We start from the raw sequence: 23,573 nt of genomic DNA on the forward strand, positions 1-23,573 counted from the left end.
TGTTAAATGAAAATTGGTATTTCAACGTAGATTTAATTTGCACTTAACGTTAACTGAGGTTTAGCATATTGAATGCTCTTTATTTCCTTTGCCTATTTTCAATTAGGTTGTTGGTCTTTTCTGTATTTGTGCAAGTGTTTTAAATATTAAAATATCAGTCCTGGCCGGCGCTGTGGCTCAATAGGCTAATCCTCTGCCTGCAGCGCCGGCACACAGGGTTCTAGTCCCGGTCGGGGCACTGGATTCTGTCCCGGTTGCCCCTCTTCCAGGCCAGCTCTCTGCTATGGCCCGGGAAGGCAGTGGAGGATGGCCCAAGTGCTTGGGCCCTGCACCTGCATGGGAGACCAGGAGAAGCACCTGGCTCCTGCCTTCAGATCAGTGCAGTGCGCTCAGCGGCCATTGGGGGTGAACCAGTGGAAAAGGAAGACCTTTCTCTCTCTCTCTCTCTCTCACTGTCCACTCTGCCTGTCCAAAAAAAAAAAAAAAAAAAAAAAAAATCAGTCCTGTGTTCTGTGATCTGAGCTGAAATGTATTACTCCTTTAAAAAGTCTAAGCCTGGGGACCAGCACGGTGGCGCTCCAGGTTAAACTGCAGCCTCCAATGCCACTGTCCCATCTGAGAGTGTTGGTTCCATCCCAGCTGCTCTGCTTCTGATCCAGCTCCCTGCTAATGCACCTGGGAAAGCAGTGGAAGATAAACCACGTGAGAGACCCTGATGGAGTTCTGGATCCTGGCCGTAGCCTGGCCCAGCTCCGGCTGTTGTGACCATTAGGAGAGTGAATCAGCGGAGCAGAGGTCTCCCTCCACCCCCGCCTTGCAAATAAAGAAATAAATCTTTAAAAATAAAGTCGAAGCTCTTCCTCTTAGGAGTCAAGAAAAATGGTGAAAACTGATCATTTGAATTCTCTCAACTGCTCGCTCACATTTTCTTCTAAGTAGGAAAGCTACCTTTTCTAGTCACTGCTCATGTGCTGAACATATCCTTAACTTTTAAAAGCACTGCCTGGTAGATAATGTTATGCACATGCTGCAGTTGAAAAAAACTGGAGATCACTGAGATTCCTTCAACAAGTCCTACTCTATGCCAAGCAGGATATAGCAGCAAATAAAACAGACTGCATCCTGCTTGCAGGCTTGCGTTCTAGGGTTGGGGGAAAGTCGTAACCCAGTAACGTAAGGTTCTTTCTGATGGTGGTAATACTATGAAGGGAATAGGCTGCAGTGGTGTGCCTGCTAAGGAATGGGGATACTGTTAGACTGGGGGGCTGGGAAGTCCCGTCTGAAAAAGTGAGGTTTGATCTGATGCCTAGAAGAAAAGACCTGGGGAATGGAACTGTTGGTTCGAAGAGTTCAGGCAAGAATGAGCTCCGTGTACCCTAGAGACAGAGAATCTGGCCGGGGCAATGGGGAAGTGTTTCGCGGGTTTTTGAAAGAGAGGGTAGCTTGATTTGTGTTAGGATGGGTTAAGTGAGCAATCGTTAAAGTTACTGGTTTCAGGCCCCTTTACATTTTTTTAAAAAGATATTTTTATTTTATTTGAAAGGCAGAGTTAGAAAAGGAGAGACAGAGGAGAGGAGAGGGAGCGAGTGAGCTTCCATTCACTGGTCCACTCCCTGTAATGGCTGCAGTGGCTGGACCTAGATCAGGAACTTGGAACTCCATCGGGGTCTCCCATGTGACTGACAGGGACCCCGGCGATGGAGCGACCCTCTGCTGCTTTCTCAGGCGCCTTAATGGGGAACTGGATTGGAAGTGGAACAGCCAAGACTCCAACTGGCACTCATGGGATGCCAGGTGGCGCAGGCTTAACCTGCTGCACCACCATGCTGCCCCCCACCTTTACATTTTTTTTTTAAGATTTATTTTTATTTATTTGAAAGTTACAGAGAGAGGTAGAGACACAGAGAGAGGTCTTCCATCCACTGGTTCAACTCCCCAGATGGCTGCAATGGCGGGAGCTGTGCCAATCCAAAGCCAAGAGCCAGGAGCCTCCCCCGGGTCTCCCATGTGGGTACAGGGGCCCAAGGACTTGGGCCATCTTCTACAGCTATCGCAGGCCATAGTAGAGCTGGATTGGAAGAGGAGCAGCCGGGACTAGAACCAGCACCCACATGGGATGCTGGCGCCTCAGGCCAGGGCGTTAACCCACTTTGCCACAGTGCTACCCCCCCCCCAAACTTTGCATTTGAAAAAACAAACAAACTGAGGATCCCAAACACCTTTTTCATGTGTCTGCTTCTCTTATTCTGCAGCAGATCACCCCACCACCACCAAGTTCAGTAACTTGAAGCCATACTAGTCATTTTCTTTGGGTTTCTGGGGTCTGGGGCTGAAGGCAGTCTGGCTGGGCTGCCTGTGAAGTTGCAGTCATCTCAGGGTCCGGGGCTGAAGGATCTGTGTGCAAGATGACACAATCACAGCAGTGGCAAATTGGTGCTGGCTTTCAGCAGGAAGCCTCGGTTCTCTCTCTGTGAACCTCCCTGCAGGTCTACTTGATCCTCACATCAAGACTGCTGGCTTCCTCCAGAGCAGGATCCAAGAAACAGCAAAGCAGATGTTGGAACGTCTTTTATGACCTAGTCTCAGAAGTCATGCATTATCATTTCTTGTCACTCTGTTGATTGCATGGCTCTCTTTAATGTCGCAGGCACCATTGAGGCCGTTCTGGAGACTGGTTACCACAGTATGGGTGTGTGTGTGTGTGTGTGTTTTAATGTTTATTTATTTGAAAAGCAGAGTGAGAGTGAGAGTAAGAGAGAGAGAGAGAGCAAGAGAGAGTGAGAGAGAAAGAGCGAGAGCACACTTCCATGGACTGCTTTACTCCCTAATGCCTGCAACAGCCAGGGCTGGTCAGACCAAAGCCAGGAACCCAGAACTCAGTCTGGGTTTCCCATATGAGTGGCAGAGACCCAAATACTGGAACCACCCATCATCTCTGCCTGCCGTGTAGCAGGAAGCTGATCTGAAGTGCGGTAGCTGGAACTTGAGCCAGACCCTCTGATTGGAATGTGGGCATCCCAAGCAAGGGCTTAGCCCACCACACAATGCCCACCCCCGGTATGGGTAATTTTTTTAAAGATATATTTATTTATTTGAAAGGCAGAATTACAGAGAGGAAAAGGTAGAGAAAGAAAGAGGCTTTCCATCTGCTGGCTCTCTTTCATCCAGTGATTCACTCCCCAATTTGCTGCAATGGCCAGAGCTGCGCCAATCCAAAGCCAGGAGTCAGGAGCTTCTTCCAGGTCTCCCACACGGGTGCAGGGGCCCAAGCACTTAGGCCATCTTCCACTGCTTTCCCAGGCCATAGCAGAGAGCTGGATTGGAAGTGGAGCAGCCAGGACTCAAACTGGTGCCCATATGGGATGTCAGCACTGCAGGCAGCAGTTTTACCTGCTACACCACATCGCTGGCCCCATGGGTAATTTTTAATTTCCATTTATAAAAACAAATTTGTATAGGGGGTCAGCATTGTGGCACAACAGGTTAAACCACCACTCATGATGCTGGCATCCCAAAGCAGAGCACTGATTTTTAAGTCCCAGCTGCTCCACTTCCAATCCAGTTTCCTACTGATGTGCCTGGGAAGGCAACACAAGATGGCCCAAGAACTTGGACTACTGCCATGTGGGAGACGGCTTCAGCCTGGCCCAGCCCCAACAAAAGGCATTTGTGGGGTGAACCTGTGGATGGAAATCTCTCTCTCCTCTCTCTCTGTCACTCTGCCTTTCAAATGAAAAAAAAGTCATAAGATTTTTTATATATAGCACATACCCATATTTGTATATAAATATGTTTAAAAGATAAAATATTTGTTGGTGTTTACCATTATTAGAAATTAAAACAGAATAATTTAAAATACTATCTTGTTATATTTTAAATGAGCCCACAAGTGTGTTACCATAAATTTAGTGAACATAAATTTTGCAAAACAAAGATAATTAGAAGAATGGCATTGTTAGTAGTTCTGCAAATCTCTTTAATACTTGGTTTAACAACAGATGGTAGCATTGTTATTTCTGCTTCTTTGTATTCCGCTGGACACTCAAGAGAGAATGAGAGTGAAATGGAAAATAATTCCTTAGTATTATTTTTAATACTAAGTTGTTGTTTTTTTTTAATTTTTTTTTTTTGACAGGCAGAGTGGACAGTGAGAGAGAGACAGAGAGAAAGGTCTTCCTTTTGCCATTGGTTCACCCTCCAATGGCCGCCGCGGCCGGCGCGCTGCGGCAGGCGCACCGCGCTGATCTGATGGCAGGAGCCAGGAGCTTCTCCTGGTCTCCCATGGGGTGCAGGGCCCAAGGACTTGGGCCATCCTCCCTTGCACTCCCTGGCCACAGCAGAGAGCTGGCCTGGAAGAGGGGCAACCGGGACAGGATCAGTGCCCCGACCAGGACTAGAACCCGATGTGCCGGCGCCGCAAGGCGGAGGATTAGCCTAGTGAGCCGCAGCGCCGGCCAATACTAAGTTTTAACCTCGTGGAATCTTCAACAGGGGTTGGAAGGTAGTGGTAGAACTAGACCACACTTTGGGAACTTCGAGTTAGATTCTAATATGGTAACGAATGGTCCCCAAATCTGAGTAGCTTACAACAAATCCTTTATGGGCTGCCCGTGGTTCTCACAAAGGAATCCAAGCTGATGTGGCAGCTTCTGGCTGGGCCATCGTGATGGGGAAAGGAACACAAACCATTGCGGCTCCTAAGTCTTCTGCTTGGCAGTGATGTGGCAGCGTTTTCCTCTTTTCACGAACAAGGTGAGTCAAATGGCCATGCTTCAGTTCATCAGGGCTGCGGGGAGAGGCCCCAGCAGAAGGAATACCAAGTACCTGTGCTATACACACTTCTGTGGGGTTCTAGAAATACCACTCTGGGGGCAGGCTTTTGGCCTACTGGTTGAGGCACTGCTTGGGGGATTGGCACTTAGGTGCAGTGGGTTAAAAGCTGCTGGCCTGCAACACCACCATTCCTGTATCAGAGCACTGGTTCGAGGTCTGGATGCTCCACTTCTGATCCAGCTCCCTGCTAATACACCTGGGAAAGCAGCGGAAGATGGCTCAAGGGGGAGACCCAGATGGAATGCCTGTGAACTTTGGCCACTACGGCCATTTGGAGAGTGAACCAACAGATGGAACATCCCTTCCTCTCTGTCTCTCCCCTCTTTGTTACTCTGCCTTTGAAATAAATAAAATAAATTGTAAAAAAAAAAAAAAAAAAAGATAAGTTCTTGCATTGGAGTCCTGGCTGTGCCCCTGATTCCAGGGCCTGCTAATGTACAACTGGAAACCAGTAGGTAATGACTCGAATAGTTTGGTCCATGCCACTTGTGGGATATTTGGTTTGGGTTTTTGGCTCTAGGCTTTGGCTTGACTCAGGTCTGGCATTTGTGAATATTTGGGGAATAAACCAGCTGAAGCAAGCTCTCTTTTTGGTGCTATCTCTGAAATAAAAATGACTACTAGAAAAATCTCGGTCTGGTTCCTGCATGGAGAGTGTGCTACACTGAGGGAGAGGTCGTGTTACGAATTGACTACAGTACTTTGGGCAAGAAACGGCCATGGCTTGAACTGGGGTAGTGATAGTGATCTGATTCAAGATGTAGTTTGGGGGCCAGGTTAGAAGGATTTGTCCCTGGAGTGGCGCAGCACCCACAGGAAACTTCCACAGGTAACTAGCTTCTTGGTTTGAGCAATGGATGGATGGTGCTGAAGTTTAATGTGACAGGAAGACCGGAAGGTGGGACAAATGCCCTATTTTGTGGATGTTAAGCATGCGGCCCCACTAGACATCCAAGTCGAAATGTCCAGCAGCCACCGGGATACGTAGGTTTGGAGATGTGGAGAGGTCAGAGCTAGGGATAAATAGGACGTCGCTAGCATGGAGCAGAATTGTAAAGGGGGAGCTGGCTGAGAGTATCCCTAGGGAGATAAGGCAGAGGGCCAAGGGTCCGGACACGGCAGACGCCAAGGTTTGTAGGTGAACGGCGGCTCTGGGTTCAGCAGCGATGGGGCGGAGGGGCCGGCCAGTTAGGTCCAAACGGGTGGGGTGCTGAGTCGTGGAAACGGAGCCAGTGTTTCAAAGACGAGCGGACTGTTCCGTGTTCTAGAAGGCGCCTGTGGCGAGGATCGCCGTGTGCCGCAGGAGTCGGGAACAAGACTGGTCAAGTGCGGCTTCAGTGCAGTTAGGCTCCAAGTCCAACTGGATGGGCGAAGAAAACATGGAAGTGGGCAGTGGAGACGCCTCTTCTGCCGAGATTTCTGACGGGTAAGGGGACAGGGAAGGGTACCTGGACGCTGTATGTGAACTGCGAATGCTCCTGTTGATGTTTATTATTCCACCTGCTAAGAATTTCGGACCACCTGGAGGTGAAGAAGAGCCAAGCTGGCGCTACCAGGCTCCAGGTGCGGACCGTTAAGGACCACGGCCCTCCCGCCAATGAGAGGCCGAGAAGGCGGAGCCGAAAGCCAGGACGCGAGGGGCGTGGCGGAGGCTTGCTGGGTTAATATTGTCCTCCCCGGGACGCCGTAGCGCCCAGCTCGCGGCTGTTACATTGTCTTAGGGGCGGAGCCCGCAGGAAATTTAAACCGGAGCCGCGGCCGAGGGCGCCTAGAGAATGGTTTCGTAGTCGCACGGTAACAGCCGGTACTCGGGAGTCTGGGAGAGCTCATGGGGCCGCGAGTGTAAGACGGAGGCCCTGAGGCGGGAGTACGGAGGCCGGGAAGGAGGCGAGTGCTCGAGGAGCGAGCCGGGACCGGGTACGGAGGCCGGGAAGGGGAGAAGGGTGGAAGAAGAAAGGCGGAAGGGGTCGTTACCGTGGTGGAGAGGCAGGGGCTGCGGAGCGGGTAGGTGAGGAAGCCGAGCAGGGTCCTGGCCCGCGAAGGGGGTCGCAGGAGCTGAGGGAGGGGAGCCCGAGGAGGGGCGGCGGGTCGAGGCGCTGGGCTGGGGCGCGGGGGCGGCGAGGGCCGGGCCGGGCGCCGCGGTGGGGGTCGTGCGGGGCGGGAGGCCGGGGCCGGCGGGCGAGCTGCTGTTTGGTCTTCCTCAGGCGACGGTTGCGCCAGGCTGCGGAGGTCCATGGCTGAGACTCGGCTCCGGGCGGCAGACCTAGGTGGGTAAGAGGGCCGGGTCGGGCTCCTGCGCCGGGGACGCGAGCGCTTCCCGAGCTAAGTTAGCGGATCCGAGGGACGCCAGGGGCCGGGCAGGGCTTCGCGGCGCGGGTCGAGGCGGAGGCAGGAACTCGGTAGCCCCTTCGTGCGATCCTGCCCGTGGAACGGTTAGGGTTTCGGAGCAGCTCCGCCGCCGCGCGCCGTGCTCGGTGCTGCTCCCGCCTCGGCCCCGGCGTGCTCGTGGCTCAGTTCTGTGCTCCCAGTGCATGCGCCGTCGGTGCCCGCCAGCAGCAGGACGTTGCCAAGTTCGTGCAGCCTGCCTGCAGAACCGAAGCGGGCTCCCTGGGTGCGCGGCCGAGGCTCGGGCGCCTGAGAATGTTTGTTCTTGTGTCACGATCCCCGAGTCCAGAGGTTTTGCTTAAACGCACTGAAAAATTATCGTATTTTCTTCTTGCACAAAAGTAGATGCTTTTGAGACTTGTTGTTAATCTGATTCTTGTTCCTTTTAAAATAGCCTGCTTTTCTGTTTAGAGGATTTTAGATTATACTTTTTACTTTTGTGTGTACTATTCACTACGACGTGATTATGTGTAGATTTTAGGTTTTATTTTTGCTTTGATTAGTTTTGTGCCTGCCTCTTTTACATGGCCAAAGTCTATAACAAAAAAACAGAGGGTGTGGGAATTGTTCCTCCCTAGGTGCAGCCACTTGCAGCTCTTTGAGCTGTTTCTTCCGTAGCTGACATTCTTATTTCTTTTTGAAAACATTTTATTTATTTGAAAGGCAGAAAGACAGATTTCCCATTTGCTGGTTCATCCCAAACGTCCAGAGCTGGGCCAGGCCAAATGCAGGAGCTTGGAACTCAGTCACAGGACTCAGCCACTTGAACCATCACCTGCTGCCTCCCAGGGTGGCCTCAGCAGGAAGCCGGGATCAGTGCACAGCCCGGGAAACCCAGACACTGACGCGGAGTGCCGGGTCCCCAGCAGTAGCTTAACTGCGACATCACAGCACCTGCCCTGCCTGCTCCGTGTGTGTGTGTGTGTGTGTGTGTTTTAACTTAAGACTTGTTTGTTTGAAAGGCAGAGCAACAGAGGTTTTTTTTTTTTTGAGAGGCAGAGTGGATAGTGAGAGAGAGACAGAGAAAGGTCTTCCTTTTTGCCGTTGGTTCACCCTCCAATGGCCGCTGCGGCTGGCGCATCTTGCTGATCCGAAGCCAGGAGCCAGGTGCTTCTCCTGGTCTCCCATGCGGGTGCAGGGCCCAAGCATTTGGGCCATCCTCCACTGCCTTCCCGGGCCATAGCAGAGGGCAACCGGGATAGAATCCGGCGCCCCAACCGGGACTAGAACCCGGTGTGCCGGCGCCATAGGCAGAGGATTAGCCTGTTAAGCCACGGCGCCAGCCCAGAGAGAGATCTTAACCCACTGCACCACACTGCCACTTACTCCAAACCCCATTCTCAATCGCATGCTTATATTGTTTTGAATTTTATTTATTGACCTTCTAAGATGGGAGATAAAGGTTTTTTTCTGTCCCCCACCCCCACCCAACTCCTCTGTACCACATCAAACAAACACACATTCCCCTCTTCCCCTCTTATTCCCCTCCCATCCCCAGCCCCATCCTGGATATATAGTAATTTCATTTAGTCATTTTGTATCTAGCTTGTGCAAAGGTTATTCATGGCGGAACAATGCAATAAACTGGGAATTTTGACTTGTTTTCTACATGTGGGTAGCTACTTTATGTCCAAACTCGGCCACAAGTGTAAACCCTCCCCCTCTCCCCCTCTCCCCCTCTCCCCCTCTCCCCCTCTCCCCCTCTCCCCCTCTCCCCCTCTCCCCCTCTCACATGGTTCATCAGAGGCTGTGTGGTTTCTTCTGTCAGTCTTTGTTGGAGAGTACCTCCTGGACACTTTTTGTTGTTGTTGTTTTTAATTTATTTATTTATTTGAAAGAGAGAGGGGGAAACAGAGACAGGTCTTCCATCTGCTGGTTCACTCCCCAGATAGCCACTGCCAGGATTGGGGCAGGCTGAAGCTAGGAGCCAGGAGCTTCATCCGGTCTCCCACATGGGTGGCAGGGAACCAAACACTTGATCAGAAGTGGAGCAGGGGCCGGCGCTGTGGCGTAGCAGGTGAAGCCACCATCTACAGTGCTGGCATCCCGTATGAGTGCCAGTTCAAGTCCTGGCGGCTCCACATCCAATCCAGCTCTCTGCTTATGGCCTGGGTGAGCAGTAGAAGATGGCCCAAGTCCATGGGCCCCTGCACCCATGTGGGAGACTTGGAAGAAGCTCCTGGCTCCTGGCTTTGGATCAGCCCCGCTCCAGCCATTGCAGCCGTTTGGGGAGTGAAGCAGCGGATAGAAGACCTCTGTCTTTCTGCCTCTGCCTGTCTAACTCTGCAGTTCAGGAAGGACATGGAGCAGCAGGGGCCAGCACTGTGGTGTAGCTGGCTAAGCCTCTGCCTGCAGCTTCCACATCCCGTGTGGGTGCTGGTCATGTCCTGACTGCTCCTCTTCTGATCCAGCTCTCTGCTTATAGCCTGAGAAAGCAGCAGGAGATGGCCCTAGTGCTTGGACCCCTGTACCCGCTTGGGAGACCCAGAGGAAGCTCCTGGCTCCTGGCTTCAGATTGGTCAGCTCCGGCTAATGAGCTGTAACGCTGGCATCTCGGGCCGCGGCTTTACCTGCTGTACCACAGTGCTGGCCCCATGTCTCAGTTCTCCATTCTGGTCTAGACATGCACTAGACCTGTAGCACTGATTTTATCCTAGGATCTCCCTTATTCCGTGGAATTCCCTTTGCCTCTTTCTTATGTTGGGTTCATTATATCCTAAATCCTGTATTTTCTTCTCATTTTACTTCCTCATTCTAATGGAGCACATCCTTTAGTGTGGCTTCCTGAGAAAGAGGACGTGAAAAGTGAAACGTTTGAGACGTCACAGGTCTGACAATTCTTCTGTTGTTAAACAGATGTTATACATCTTATTGCTTATTGAGTGGCAGAGAGAGAGTGTGTGTGCTCCCTTCTGCTGGTTTGCTCCGCAAATGCCAAAAAGTGAATGGGCTGGGCCAGACTGAAGCTGGGAGCCCGGAACACCATCCAGGGGTTCCACAGGGGTGTTGGGGACTCAGTTACTTAAGCCGTCACTGCTGCCTCCCCAGGTCAGCATCAGCAGGAAGCCAGAGTCATAGCCTAGGAATGATCCCAGGCACTGATGTGTGACACTCCTTTTTTATTTTTCTTAATTTTTATTTTTTATATAAGATTTATTTATTTGAAAATTAGAAGGAAAGAGAAAGAGAGGGGGATCTTCCATCTACTGGTTCACTCCCAAAATGGCCACAACCATCAGGGCTGAGCCAGGCCAAAGCCAGGAGCCAGGAGCTTCATTCTGGTCTCCCACATGGGTGCAGGGGCCCAAGTGCTTGGGCCATCCATTGATGCTTTTCCCAGGCCGTTACCGGGAGCTGGATCGGAAGTGGAGCAGCAGGGACGTGAATCAGCAGCCTTATGGGATCCCAGTATGCCAGGCAGTATGCCGGCTAACCCACAAGGCCGGCCCCTGCTGTAAATGTTTCTATCATGCTGCTGGACACCACAGGCCTGGACAGCTCTGTCTGAATCACCCACCCCCACCTGACATCAGTGCTGTCCTGCAACCACAGTAGTGTTCTGTCATCTCTCATTTGTTACTTCCAGTCATGGTGAATCTTGTTAAACAGTTGATGATTGTTTAGATTTATACATATTTTTACCAATCACTTGGTTTCATTCAATCTCTATTTGGATTCAGTTTCTGTCTGTCTGAAGTACATCTTTTAGGAGTCCTTTAGTAAGAATTATTGGCAATAAAATGTCTAGGGTTTTGTTTGAAAAGTTTTTTTTTTAAAGATTTATCATTGATTTAAAAGTCAGAATTACAGAGAGAGATCTTCAGTCTGCTGGTTCACTCTCCAGATGGCCAGGGCTGAGACAGGCAGAAGCCAGGACCAAGAGCTTCGTCCAGGTCTCCCTCACGAGTGGCAGGGACCCAACACCTGGACCATCTTCCACTGCTTATCCCAGGCACTGGATGGGGAGTGGAGCATCCAGGACACAAACCAGTGCCTGTATGGGATGCCGGCTTCACAGTGGCTGCTTTACCCACTACACCACAATGCCGGCCTCATTAGTTGGGTGTAAGATTCCAAGTTGAGGTTTTTCTCAGTACCATCGTACTGACCTCTGGTTTCAGTTGTTACTGTTGAAATGTCTGCTGGGGCTGATAGTTGTTACATCATAAGTAAAGCTTGGTGGGGGCTGATAGGTGTTACATCTTAAGTAACTCTTGGTTGGGGGCTGATAGTTGTTACTCATAAGTAACCCTTGGTGGGTCCCCCCCCCCCCTTTTTTTTAAGATCGCCACTGTCTTTGCTGTTGTTTAGATTCACTTTGATGTGTCTAAATATGCGGTTCTTAAGTTTTTTGGTTTTTTTTTTTTTTTTTTTTTTTTTACTTTTTCTTTTTTAAAGATTTGTTTAAGGGGGCCAGCACTTGGCACAGTTGGGTTAAGCCACTGTCTATGACGCCAGCATTCCACATTGGAGTGCTGGTTCAAGTCCCAGCTGCTCCAGTTCTTAACCAGCTCTCTGCTGTGGCCTGGGAAAGCAGTGGAAGATGGCCCGAGTCCTTGAGTCCCTGCCATGCTCTTGGGAGATTCAGCTGAGGTTTGGACTCCCAGTTTTGGCCTGGTGCCGTCCTGACTATTATGGGCATTTGGGGATTGAACCAGCAGATGGAAGATCTCTTTCTCTCTGTTTCTCCCTTTCTCTCTCTGCCACTCTATCTTTCAAAAGAGAGAGAGAGGGGTGGGCTTTATGGCGTAGCAGGTTGGGCCACCATGTGGGATGACCACACCCCACATCAGAGGGCCTGGGGTAAAGTCCCAGCACCTCTGCTTCCTGTCCAGCTTCCTGTTCGTGCCCTGAGGCAGCAGATAATGGCTTGAGTACTTGACTACCTGCCATTCAGGGGAAGACCTGACAGAGTTCCTGGCTGCTGCTGGCTTCTGGCTTCAGCCTGGCCCAGTCCTGACTGTCGCAGGCATTTGGGGAGTGACTCGGTGTATGGAAGATATTCTCTCTCTGTGTATTGCTCTGCCTGTCAAATAAATAAACTGTTGTGGTTTTTTTTTTTTTTTTTTTTTTTTTTTTAATGCAAAGCAGAAGTGGGTGTTTGGGATGCCCAGATCCCATTTTTAAAAAATACATACTGAACTTCTCAATTCATTTTCCAAGTTCCCTAACTTTTCCTTCACATTTTCCAATTTTTTTCTCTATTGCATTTTGGGTAATTGTTCCAATCTATCTTCCGGTTTACTAATTCTTTCTTCAATTGAATCTACTCTGCTTTTTTTTTTTTTAAAGATTTTATTTACTTATTTATTTGAGAGGTAGAGTTAGAGACAGTGAGAAGGAGTGACAGAGAAAGATGTTCCATCCACTGGTTCATTCCCCAAATGGCCACAATGGCCAGAGCTGTGCCAATCCAAAGGCAGGAGCCAGTATCTTCTTCCGGGTCTAGCACGCAGGTGCCTTGGGCCATCTTCCACTGCTTTCCCAGGCCATAGCAGAGAGCTGGATCAGAAGAGGAGCAGCCAAGACGCAAACCGGCACCCATATTAGATGCTAGCGCCACAGGGAGGATTAACCCACTACACCACAGCGCTGGCCCTCTACTCTGCTTTTTAATGCATCTGCCTGGGATGTTTGTTTCTGTTGCTCTGCCTTCTTATTAAATCATTTTCAGCACTCTCTAGTCTGTGTCTGACCGTTCTAGCTGAAGCTCTTGGAAATCCAGCGTTGCTGCCTCTTGTTTCTGCTGACCCTTGTCCGTGGTGGGTGCTTCATTTGTGTCTTGCAGTGGGAGAGTGTGAGTCAATGTTCGATGACACTTTATCTGCAAAAACTCTGGATACCCCAGACTGCCATGTCCCTCCATAGTTGTTTTACATTGGAGTGTGTGAGGTATGCCAGGCATGCTGCTAGTTGGAACTACTTTTTCTTTGGTAGGTTCTTAGACAACAGAAGAACAAATGGTCCCTAACTTTGACTTTTGATGTTGTGAACAATACATGTTCACTAGAAACTGTACTTTGAGTTTTGATCTTTTCCCAGGCTAGTGAAATGCACTGTGGTACTCTTGAAATGTTGGACAGCAACAGTGAGCAGCAGCTCGCGTTGGCCCTGGGATCGCCCAGGGAAGCAAGCAGTCCTCCGCGGCTTCCTGTGTAGCTGAGCGCTGGCGCTCACTAGAGCGGGCGTACAGGTGCATTGCCGGTGCACAGCGGGCTTGTTGGTGTGTGACCCACTGTGAGCCAGGTGGTGACTGTAGCATGCCTTTCAGTTTGGAACTCTTGGGAGACCTGTGGTCTTGAATTTTCAGGGAAGACCTTCATGCAGAGGCCAGGCTGAGAAGGGCAGTCTTCCCCTTCCTGGTGGATGGTTCTTTCCTGTTGACCTTTCCTCTTAGGTTCACTAAGCGTTCTCCTGTCCAGCCTACGGCTGGCACAGCATTTATCTTCTGGGCCCATCTAGCTTTTCATCCCCAAACCCTGAGCTTTTTATTATTATTCCAAGAGGCAGAGAGAGAGAGAGAGAGAAAACTCCCATCTACTGGTTCACTCCCCAAATGGGCACAGCAGCCAGACTTGGGCCAGCCCGAAGCCAGGAGCCATCCTGGTCTCCCTCGTGGGTGGCAGGGGCCCAGGCACTGGGTCAGCCTGTGCTGCTGTCCCAGGTGCATTATTAGCAGAAGCTGGATAGGAAGCAGAGCGGCCAGCACACAGCTGGGATGCTGGGCGCCTCCCAGGCAGCAGAGAACTGCAGCACACACACTGCCCCTTGTTTCCTTTCTTATACTGTCCAGTTGTGTTCAGTGAACGCAGTGTCTCTCCCAAAATATTCCTGGGATTGTTTTCCTTTGCTTCCTGCATTGTTTCTAGTTCCTTTTCTTTTTTCTCTTCATTAGCCTTATTTCCTGTTGGAAGCTTTCTTTAAATTTCTGATCTTTGGGGGCCGGTGCCTAGGCTCACTTGGTTAATCCTCCGCCTGCGGCTCCAGCATCCCATATGGGTGCCAGGTTCTAGTCCCAGTTGCTCCTCTTCCAGTCCAGCTCTGGACTGTGGCCCAGGAGTGCAGTGGAGGATGGCCCAGGTCCCTGGGCCCTGCACCCGCATGGGAGACCAGGAAGAAGCACCTGGCTCCTGGCTTCAGATTGGCGCAGCGCCGGCCACAGCGGCCATTTGGGGGGGTGAACCAATGGAAGGAAGACCTTTCTCTCTGTTTCTCTCTCTCTCACTCTCTCTGTCTCTCTCACTGTCTATAACTCTACCTGTCAAATTAAAAAAATATATTTTTTTTTAATTTCTGATCTTTGATTACCCATTTGTTTTGAAGAATGAGGCAATAAAATGCCAATTGCAAATTCCTGGGACTGGATTGTGAGCTGGGGGGCAAGAACCCCCAATGTCACTCATTTGTGTGTTTTTGTCTTGGGCCAGTCAAACCCCAAGATGGGAGCCGTCCCTCCCTCTGCCTGGGAATGTGGGTTGAAGGTCAGCATTCTGGGTGCTCCCTGGGGAGAGAGGTCCACAGGTCTTGCTGGCCAGTGTGGAGATGTTTCTTTTACTTCCCTGTTTTCTTTTTACTTTTTTCTTTGAAGATTTATTGTTATTTATTCAAAAGGCAGAGTTAGAAAGGTGAGAGACAGATCTCCCACCCACTGGTTCACTTACCAAATGGCCACACAGTTGGAGCTGGCTCGATCTGATGACAGGAGCCAGGAGCTTCTTCTGGGTCTCCCATATGGGTGCAGGGGCCCAAACACTTAGGATACCCTCTGCTACTTTCCCAGGACATGGCAGAGAGCTGGATCAGAAGTGGAGCAGCCAGGACTTGAACCGACGCCCATATGAGATGCCGGCACTGCAGGCAGCAACTTTACCCACTATGCCTCAGTGCCAGCCCCAGGATTTTTTTTCTTAAGATTTTCATTTATTTAATTTATTTAATTCATTTATTTAATTCATTTCATTTATTTATTTGAAAATCAGAGTTACAGAGAGAGAGAGAGAGGAAGAGATAGAGATCCTCTACTGGTTTACTCCTCAGATGGCTGCAACAGCCAGGATCGGGCTAAGCCAAAGCCAGGAGCCAGGAGTTTCTTCCAGGTCTCCCACACAGGTGCAGGGCCCAGACACTTGGGCCATCCTCCACTGCTTTTCCCAACCATTAACAGGGAGCTGGATCAGAAGTGGAGCAGCTTGGACAGCAGCTTTACTCACTACACCGCAATGCCGGTCCCTGAAATATATTTTTTAATTCAGGAAAGTTTTCTTAGATTATTTAATTATTAGGATTCTGGTTTTTTCTTTTATGTTTTAGTCTTTGTCTTCAGGAACCCTTGTCTGTGTATCAGAACTTCCTCATCTGTCTTCAGTATTTGTTTTTGTTACTTTCTCTTGAATCCTTTTTTCTCTTCAAGTTTTAACATTTTATTATGAAAAATTTCAAACCTGCTACAAAGTCTAAAACTTTTTATGGGAAAGTCATAGACATAGCACTTGCACTTTACCACTGACATTTTTTTTTTTAATATTTATTTTATTTTATTTTATTTTATTTTTTTGAAAGAGTTACACAGAGCGAGAAGAGGCAGAGAGAGAGAGAGGTCTTGCATCCAATGGTTTACTCCCCAGTTGGCCGCAATGGCTGGAGCTGTGCCAATCCAAAGCCAGGAGCTTCCTCCAGGTCTCCCATGCGGGTGCAGGGGCCCACGGACTTGGGCCATCTTCTACTGCTTTCCCAGGCCACAGCAGAGAGCTGGATCGGAAGAAGAGCAGCCAGGATTAAAATTGGCCCCATATGGGATGCCAGCACTTCAGGCCAGCGCTTTAACCTGCTGTGCCACAGCGCCAGCCCCAACCACTGATGTTTTAATTTGCTCGTTTTATCGTGTATCTGTCGTCTGTTCTTCCCTCCATCTGGCTTTTCGCTGCACTTCAGGTAATGGTAGACATTAGTACACAGTCCTCTCTGGTTTGGCGTGCGTCTCAGTTACTGGACTCCATGTTTGCTTACCGCTTTTTCCTTTTGAGGTAAAATTGATGCACATTCACTAGGATACACTTGTGGAGGTTTTTTCTTCAAGCTCTGTTTACTGTAACCATAAAATTAAGTGGACACACTGAATGATATTTTAATTTGCACAGTTGTGCAGCTAACACTGAACTCCAATTTCAGAGCATTTTCATGAGCCCAGAGAGCCTGATGCCCGCTCGCAGTCATTCCTTGTCCCTCCCGCCATGAACTCCTGTCTCTGTCACCGGCTTTCCCAAGCCACCAGAACCTCACGACGTCTGGTCTTCTGTGTCTGGCTGCTGACATTTAGCGTGATTTTTGTTTTTTAAAGATTTATTTATTTATTTGAAAGGCAGTGTTATAGAGGGACAGAGGCAGAGAGAGAGAGAAGTCTTCCATCCACTGGTTCACTCTCCAAATGGCTACAATGGTTGGAGCTGGGCTGATCTGAAGCCAGGAGCTTCTGGATTTCCCACACAGGTGCGGGGGCCCAAGCACTTGGGCCATCTTCCACTACTTTCCCAGTCCTTAACAGAGGGCTAGATTGGAAGTGAAGCAGCCAGGACTTAAAGTGGTGCCCATATGGGACGCTGGCACTGCAAGCGTTGGCTTTACCCGCTATGCCACAGTGCTGGCCCCCACTTAGCGTGGTTTGAGAATCGCCCACATGGTAGCCGGGCTTCATTCCTTGTGATTGTGCAGTGGTCGTCCCTGCTTTAGATAGGCTGCATTGGTCTTCTGTTCATGTGTGAATCGTTTCTGCTTTTTGCTGTCACAGATCGTGCTGCCATGAGCCTTTGTGTACAAGTGTTTGGGTGGACACACTGGTGTTTCCTTTGTCCTGCATGGATGTCTCAGAGTAGAACTCCTGGGTCCTGTGTTAATCCTGTGCATAGCATGTTGAGGTTTGTCATGCTCTGCTTCGTGGCACCTGTACTGTTTTCCATTCCCACCAGCAAGGTGTGAGGCCTCCAGGTGCCCCACCTTGAGCTTTGTGAGGGCAAGGCAGCAGCTTTGCAGACACCTTTGTGTGCGTATCTGCGCAGGGCCTGGCGCGGACACAGCACACAGCCAGGCTCTCAGCCAGGGTCACCTGACTTGCCTCAAGCTTTTCACTCTGCTGTCTTTATGATTGTTTTCTAGGGGCTCAGCTAGGAGTTTCCAGTTGTCCAGAAAAATGCCACAAGAGCTCGCCACGCGCTGGGAGGCAGCCCTTTTCTGGAAAGTCTTTCTACTTGGATCTACCTGCTGGCAAGACTCTTCAGTTTCTGACCGGCGCCATCCAGCAGCTGGGTGGGGTACGTAGCCTGCTTCTGTGCTGTGGCCCGGTGCGTTTGTAAGTCACGGGGCAGGAGCCGGAGAGGGAGGGCACCTGCGGTTCCCAGGTTTTCTCAGTCGGGTCACCACACTGTCCAAAGCAATTTAAGTACAAACCAATTTTTAAAATACATTTTTTGTCTTGGTTGGACCACTAGCTCATGTTCTTTCTGGAAATTGTAGGCAACATGAGCCTACGTCACGTGACAGCTACACGATTTTGTGTTTTTCTAACTTTTCTTCCTTGCTTCCTCTGTTCCTCCCATAATGGCTTAATTGAGATATAGTTCACATCCCATAAATTCAGCTATGTAAAGCACACACTTCAATGTTTTTAAATTTCACAGAGATGTGCAAGTTGTATGACCACATGTCAATTTTAGAACATTTTTATTGCCCCAAAAAAGAACCTGTTCCCATTTTCACGCACTTCTTCCCATGCTAGAGTACTCCCAGCCTGGGTGACACTCTTCTGGTCTCTGGCTCTATCCAGCCTTTATTACTACTATTATTATTATTTTCTTTTTTTATAATTATTTATTTGAGAGACAGAGATCTTCCGTTTGCTGGTTCACTCCCCACGTGCCTGCAGTGACTGGGGCTGGGCTGAGCTGGGCCAAAGCCAGGAGGCAGGAACTCAGTCCAGGCCTTCCACGTGAGTGTCCGAGGCACAGCCGCTGGCGGGGGCACTGCTGCCTCCCGGGGCTGCCTTCACAGGAAGCTGGGGTTGGGAGCAGAGTCTGGGACACAGGTACTCTGACACGAGAGGTGAGCATCTTTTTTTTTTTAAGATTTATTTATTTATTTGAAAGCCAGAGTTATGGAGAGAGAGGGAGAGACAGAGAGAGTGAGAGATATCTTCCATATCTCTCCCAGCTCCCATGTGGGAGACCTGGAGGAAGCTCCTGGCTCCGGCCTGGCCATTGTGGCCATTTGGGGAGTGAACCAGCAGATGAAAGATCTCTCTAACTGCGCCTTTCTAATAAAAAATAAATCTTAAAAAAAAAAATATGCTGGGGCAGGCATTTGTCCTAGCAGATAGGCCACTGGTTGGGATGCCTACCTGCCTTGTCGGAGCGCGTGGATCTGAGTCCTGGCTCCCTCCTGACGCCAGCTTCCTGCTGATGTGCTCCTGGGAAGCAGCAGGGCTGGCTCAACTGTGTGGGTCCCTGCCACCCACGTGGGAGACTCAGATGGAGGTCCTGACTCCTGGCTTCGGCCTGTTCCAGCTCTAGCTGTTCTGGGCATTTGGGGAGTGAACCAGTAGATAGAAGGTCCCTCTGTGCCCATCTCTCTCTTAATTAAATTAATCGACTAATTAATTAAACTCTTTAAAAAAAGAAGGTAGATGAATTCCTTTGAGCCATAACCACAGATTATAATAATTGTGATAACATGTGTATAACATGAACTATGCCATTTTAACCATTTTTAAGTGCACAGTTCATTGGCATTACTTACTCTTCCATGTTGTATTACTGTCACCACTATCTATTTCCAAGCTTTCCAGTCACCCCAAATATAGACTCCACAGCCATTAAATAATAACACCCCTTTTCTCTCTCCCTAGGCCCAATGGCCTCTATTCTACTTTCCATCTCTGAATTGTCTTTTCTGGATTCTTCCTGTTGGGGAATCACTGATGTGTGTCCTCCTGTGTCTAGAGTACTCCACTTAGCATGTTTCCAGGGTTCACCCGTGTCACAGCATACATTAGAACCCATTTCTTGCAGCGCAGCGGCTCACTAGGCTAATCCTCTACCTTGCGGTGCCAGCACACCGGGTTCTAGTCCTGGTCAGGACTCTGGATTCTGTCCCGGTTGCCCCTCTTCCAGGCCAGCTCTCTGCTGTGGCCAGGGAGTGCAGTGGAGGATGGCCCAGGTGCTTGGGCCCTGCACCCCATGGGAGACCAGGAGAAGCACCTGGCTCCTGCCATCGGGCCATTGGAGGGTGAACCAATGGCAAAAGGAAGACTTTTCTCTCTCTCTCTCTCTCTCTCTCTCACTGTCCATTCTGCCTGTCAAAAATTAAAAAAAAAAAAAAAAAAAAAAAGAACCCATTTCTTTTAGTGGCTGGATACTATTCCATTGTATGTGGATATCGCATTTAGTTTATCCGTTCTTCTGTTGGTGGGACATGCGGGCTGTTTCTCCTTTGGGTCTCTTGTGAATAGTGCTGCAGGGACGATGGCAGGTGAGTGTCTATCCTGGGAGGAGGGTGTGGGTCCCAGGTGTGGGCTGTGCTGGGGCCACCTGCTCCTGGCTCACAGGAACCAGCTGCGAGTGTCTCTTCCCAGCTCCTCGGTTGGTAGGGCATGCTGGAAGCTCGAGGACAGCCGTGGTGAGAGAATTTACTCCCCAGAGATCAGCACCTGGAGAAGCAGGCCTTCTCCCCAGAGGGCTGCTGGGTAAGCATTGGCCAGCTCACCCGGCTCACATCCGCCTTTGCTAATTCCCACAGTGAGGGGTTGGTATCTGTCTCAGACAGTGTGTGGGTTCTCTGAGTTTAAGGAGGAGGTGGAGCCTGTCAGAGTGAAGGGTGGACGGTCCCCACATAGCCAAGGGTTCACCAGAGCCTTTTTTGTTTTCTTTCTTTCTTTCGTTTTTGTGTTTTGGGGGGGGGGGGGTTTGGCCTCCTTTTTGGGATCAGGATTACAGATGCTGTGTTGGGATGTCCAGTCCATCTCACACAGAAAAATCGTGGCTTAACCCAGCTACTGTTAATCCTGCCAGGCCCTTCTCTGTGTTTGGCTGCACACAAACTAGGAGTGGTCAGAAGACGCAGGGCCCAGGGCCGTCTGCCACGGGGTCAGGTGCAGAGGTTCCTGGAGGCCCGAGATGACGTCTTCCTGGGAGCTGGGCGTGGACTGCAGTTAGTCTATTTAAAGACTGATTTTGAAACTTCTGGCAGCCAGGATTTCCTTTCCCAGCTGTGCTGTGTTGGTGTTGACAATTCTACATCTGCTCTTTGGTTTTCAGCCACCTCTGTGATCTTGTTTCAGGTAATTGAGGGTTTTCTGAGCAAAGAAGTAAGCTACATCGTGTCCAGCCGCCGAGAAGCCAAGGCCGAGAGCGGCGAGAGCAGCCCCAGCGTCTGCCTGAGCCCCAGCGAGGTCAGAGTGGACACACTACCCACAGTGGATCCAAGAGGCAGCCACGCCCGGGCTTCACAGACCCCTGCAGACTTGGTGAGGGCCTCGTGGCGGGGAGAGAGCGTCTGTGAGCCAGAAAGTGGGTGCTGGGAGCCCTTTTAGGCCGTCTCTGCTTCCAGTGTTACCTGGCCTCATCTGACTTCAGACCTATCAGCTCAGCCGCAGGCTGACCCTGTGCTCTCCCAGCTGTGCTGTGTGTCACTCTTCACGGGGACTCCACAGTCAGAGGCTCAGAGCAAAGCAGAGTCCTCTGGCAGCCTGGAGTGCTTGTGGGAACTGATGCAGCTTGGGCAGTGAGCAGGAGGGGCTCCCTCCTCCCTTGTTCCCATGTGAAGGGCAGTTTGCACATCCACATGCTGCTTCTACTAGAGCGCAGTGTGACTTCTTCCCCAGGCTTACTTCTTGATTTTGCTTAACTTAGGCTAATATTAAAGGGTCCCCGGGGGGCAGCGTGGTGACACAGCAGGTTTGCAGCACCACCAAGATCTCCTGGACTGGAGCACCCGTTTGAGCCCAGCTACGCTGCTTCCAATCCAGCTCCCTGCTAATGAGCCTAGGAAGGCAACAGCAAGTGCCTGGGCCCCTGCCACCATGTGGGAGACCCAGATGGAGTTCTGGGCTTCTGCCTTCAGCCTGGCCCAGACCTGCCTGTTGAGCCATTTGGGGAGTAAACTAATGGTTGGAAGGTATCTGTCAACATGTCTCCCTCCGTCTTGGTCACTCTGCCTTTTTTTTTTTGACAGGCAGAGTGGATAGTGAGAGACAGAGACAGAGAGAAAGGTCTTCCTTTTTGCCGCTGGTTCACCCTCCAATGGCCGCTGCGGCCAGCGCATCTCGCTGATCTGAAGCCAGGAGCCAGGTGCTTCCTCCTGGTCTCCCATGCGGGTGCAGAGCCCAAGGACTTGGGCCATCCTCCACTGCCTTCCCTGGCCACAGCAGAGAGCTGGCCTGGAAGAGGGCAACCGGGATAGAATCCGGCGCCCCAACCGGGACTAGAACCCGGTGTGCCGGCGCCGCAAGGCGGAGGATTAGCCTGTTAAGCCACGGCGCCGGCCGGTCACTCTGCCTTTAAAAGAAAGAAATAATTTTTTTTTAATTTAAAATGTCCATGAACATCCACTATTGGCATCATTATGAGGCACAAGGCTCCAAGGAACAAGGAAAAAATTTTCTAAGGGCCGTGCACACAGTGGCGTAGAAGTCAAGCCTACACCTGCAGTGCTGGCATCCCTTATGGGTGCCAGTCCAAGTTCTGGCTGCCTTACTTCCCAACCCAGCTCCCTGCTAATGCACCTGGGAGGGCAGCGGAAGATGGCCCAAGTGCTTGGGCCCTGCACCAGTGTAGGAGACCTGAGAGAAGCTCCTGGCTCCTGGCTTTAGCCTGGCCCAGCCCCAGCTGTTGTGGCCATTTGGGGAGTGAACCATCGGGTGGGAGACCTTTCCATCTCTCTCTCTCGTCTTCTCTCTCTCTGTATCTCCACCTTTTGAATAAATAAATAAATCTTTAAAAAAAACTTTCTAAAGTGAAAGAAGGACAGTCATTCCATACTTGAATGCAAACTTCTAAGAAGAGGTCTTGTGATACTCGTCACACCTTGACCTCAGTGAGTGTGGGGTGCCCTTCCCCACGGGCGGCAGCTGGCTCGAGCTGCAGCTCCCTCTGGGTGACCTGAACTTTTGCCCCTGCAGGTTCTCTAGGCTCTCGTTTCTGCTGATCCAGCTATCTCTGCTCTAGCTTCCGGGGGACGTGACCCCATGGCAGCTGCACCAGCTCGGACGTGAGCATCTGTTTGCACTCGTGCTGTGCACCACGCAGCACACCCCATTGTGCTCTCTCCCCCAGGTGCCTATGAGCAGAGGGAAGGAGCTGCTGCAGAAGGCCATCAGAAAGCAGGTGAGCTGGGCAGGACAGGGCAGAGGGGCCTGGCACCGCCCGCGCGGAAGTCACACTCGGCAACAGGTGGCGTGCTGTCCTTTCCTTAGAGAAGTTCCCCGCGTCACCTGGGGATGTTAGAGCCAGAGCCAGCTCCACTCCGAAGCCTGCCAAGCCTGGAAGATGTGGCAGGACGTGGCTGCTGGGCGCGTCGGCCAGACTCAGGGCATGTTTTATCAGTAGCTGGTTGTCCAGTTACGTGGCAGCCGGAAGAGCGAAGGCGATTCTGTGAGCAGAGCCATTGAGGTCCCATCGGGATGGGCACCGTGGCTGCGAGGAGGGAGAGGCGCTAGCAGATGGAGCTCTGCTGCCAGCAGCGTCCTGCTCAGTGGTGCCTGTGATGTCCCCAGTGTATCCTGTGTCCCTGCTGTGTGCACAGGCCCTCCTGATGGACCTGGAAGCCCGGTTCTGGGTCGCCACAGCAGGCTGTGTCCTGCTGACGGGGCCAGCCCGTGTGCAGGGCAGGGTGTGTCTTCTGGGCACCAGGCCCTTCTCCCGCCCGCCACGCCCCAGCTCACCCGGGGCCCTCCGCGGGACGCCCCCCTGCCCTGTCAGGCCTCGGGGAGTCTCATGCTCCCGCCTGGCGGTCTCTGTCGTTGTAGGGGAGCAGCAGTGGAGGTGGCAGTGGAAGCAGCAGCAGCCTCCTGACCAACGCCCGCTCCTGGGGAGTGAAGGTCCTGCACGTGGACGGTACTGCTTCCCCGGGCACCGGGGGAGGGCACAGTTGTTGGTTTGGGCCAGAAATGTCAGCTGGTAGAGGGTTCATGGCTCTGTACACTCCTGGCAGCTGGAAGCCGAAAATACTGTCACCGAGTGGCGGTGGAGGGGTGGGAGAAGTGGGGACAACGGCAGAACGTGGACGCCTGTGGCCTGCAGGTGCCAGGAGCAGGCCATCGGCTGTGGCTGCAGCAGCCCTCTCCAGCCAGGGTGATGGTCCCAGCGTGCAGA

The 23,573-nt window shown here is 51.1% G+C and overlaps 1 protein-coding gene across 7 annotated transcripts in view; it reads left to right on the forward strand.

The window, feature by feature from the left end:
- The first annotated feature begins 6,290 nt into the window (after window positions 1-6,290).
- DBF4B (DBF4B-CDC7 kinase regulatory subunit) overlaps window positions 6,291-23,573 on the forward strand; it is a 30,275-nt gene continuing 12,992 nt past the window's right edge. Inside the window, exons 1-7 of one of the 7 annotated variants that reach the window (XM_062216378.1) lie at window positions 6,357-6,396; window positions 6,555-6,750; window positions 7,038-7,100; window positions 17,368-17,522; window positions 20,543-20,728; window positions 22,536-22,586; window positions 23,228-23,315. In XM_062216378.1, coding sequence (XP_062072362.1) covers window positions 7,067-7,100; window positions 17,368-17,522; window positions 20,543-20,728; window positions 22,536-22,586; window positions 23,228-23,315 — 514 coding nt within the window. In that variant the 5' untranslated portion in view covers window positions 6,357-6,396; window positions 6,555-6,750; window positions 7,038-7,066. The other 6 variants (XM_062216380.1, XM_062216376.1, XM_062216379.1 and 3 more) reach the window with 6 other exon arrangements.

Source organism: Lepus europaeus, chromosome 18 (genome assembly GCF_033115175.1).
Source record: "Lepus europaeus isolate LE1 chromosome 18, mLepTim1.pri, whole genome shotgun sequence".
Lineage (NCBI taxonomy): Eukaryota > Metazoa > Chordata > Mammalia > Lagomorpha > Leporidae > Lepus > Lepus europaeus.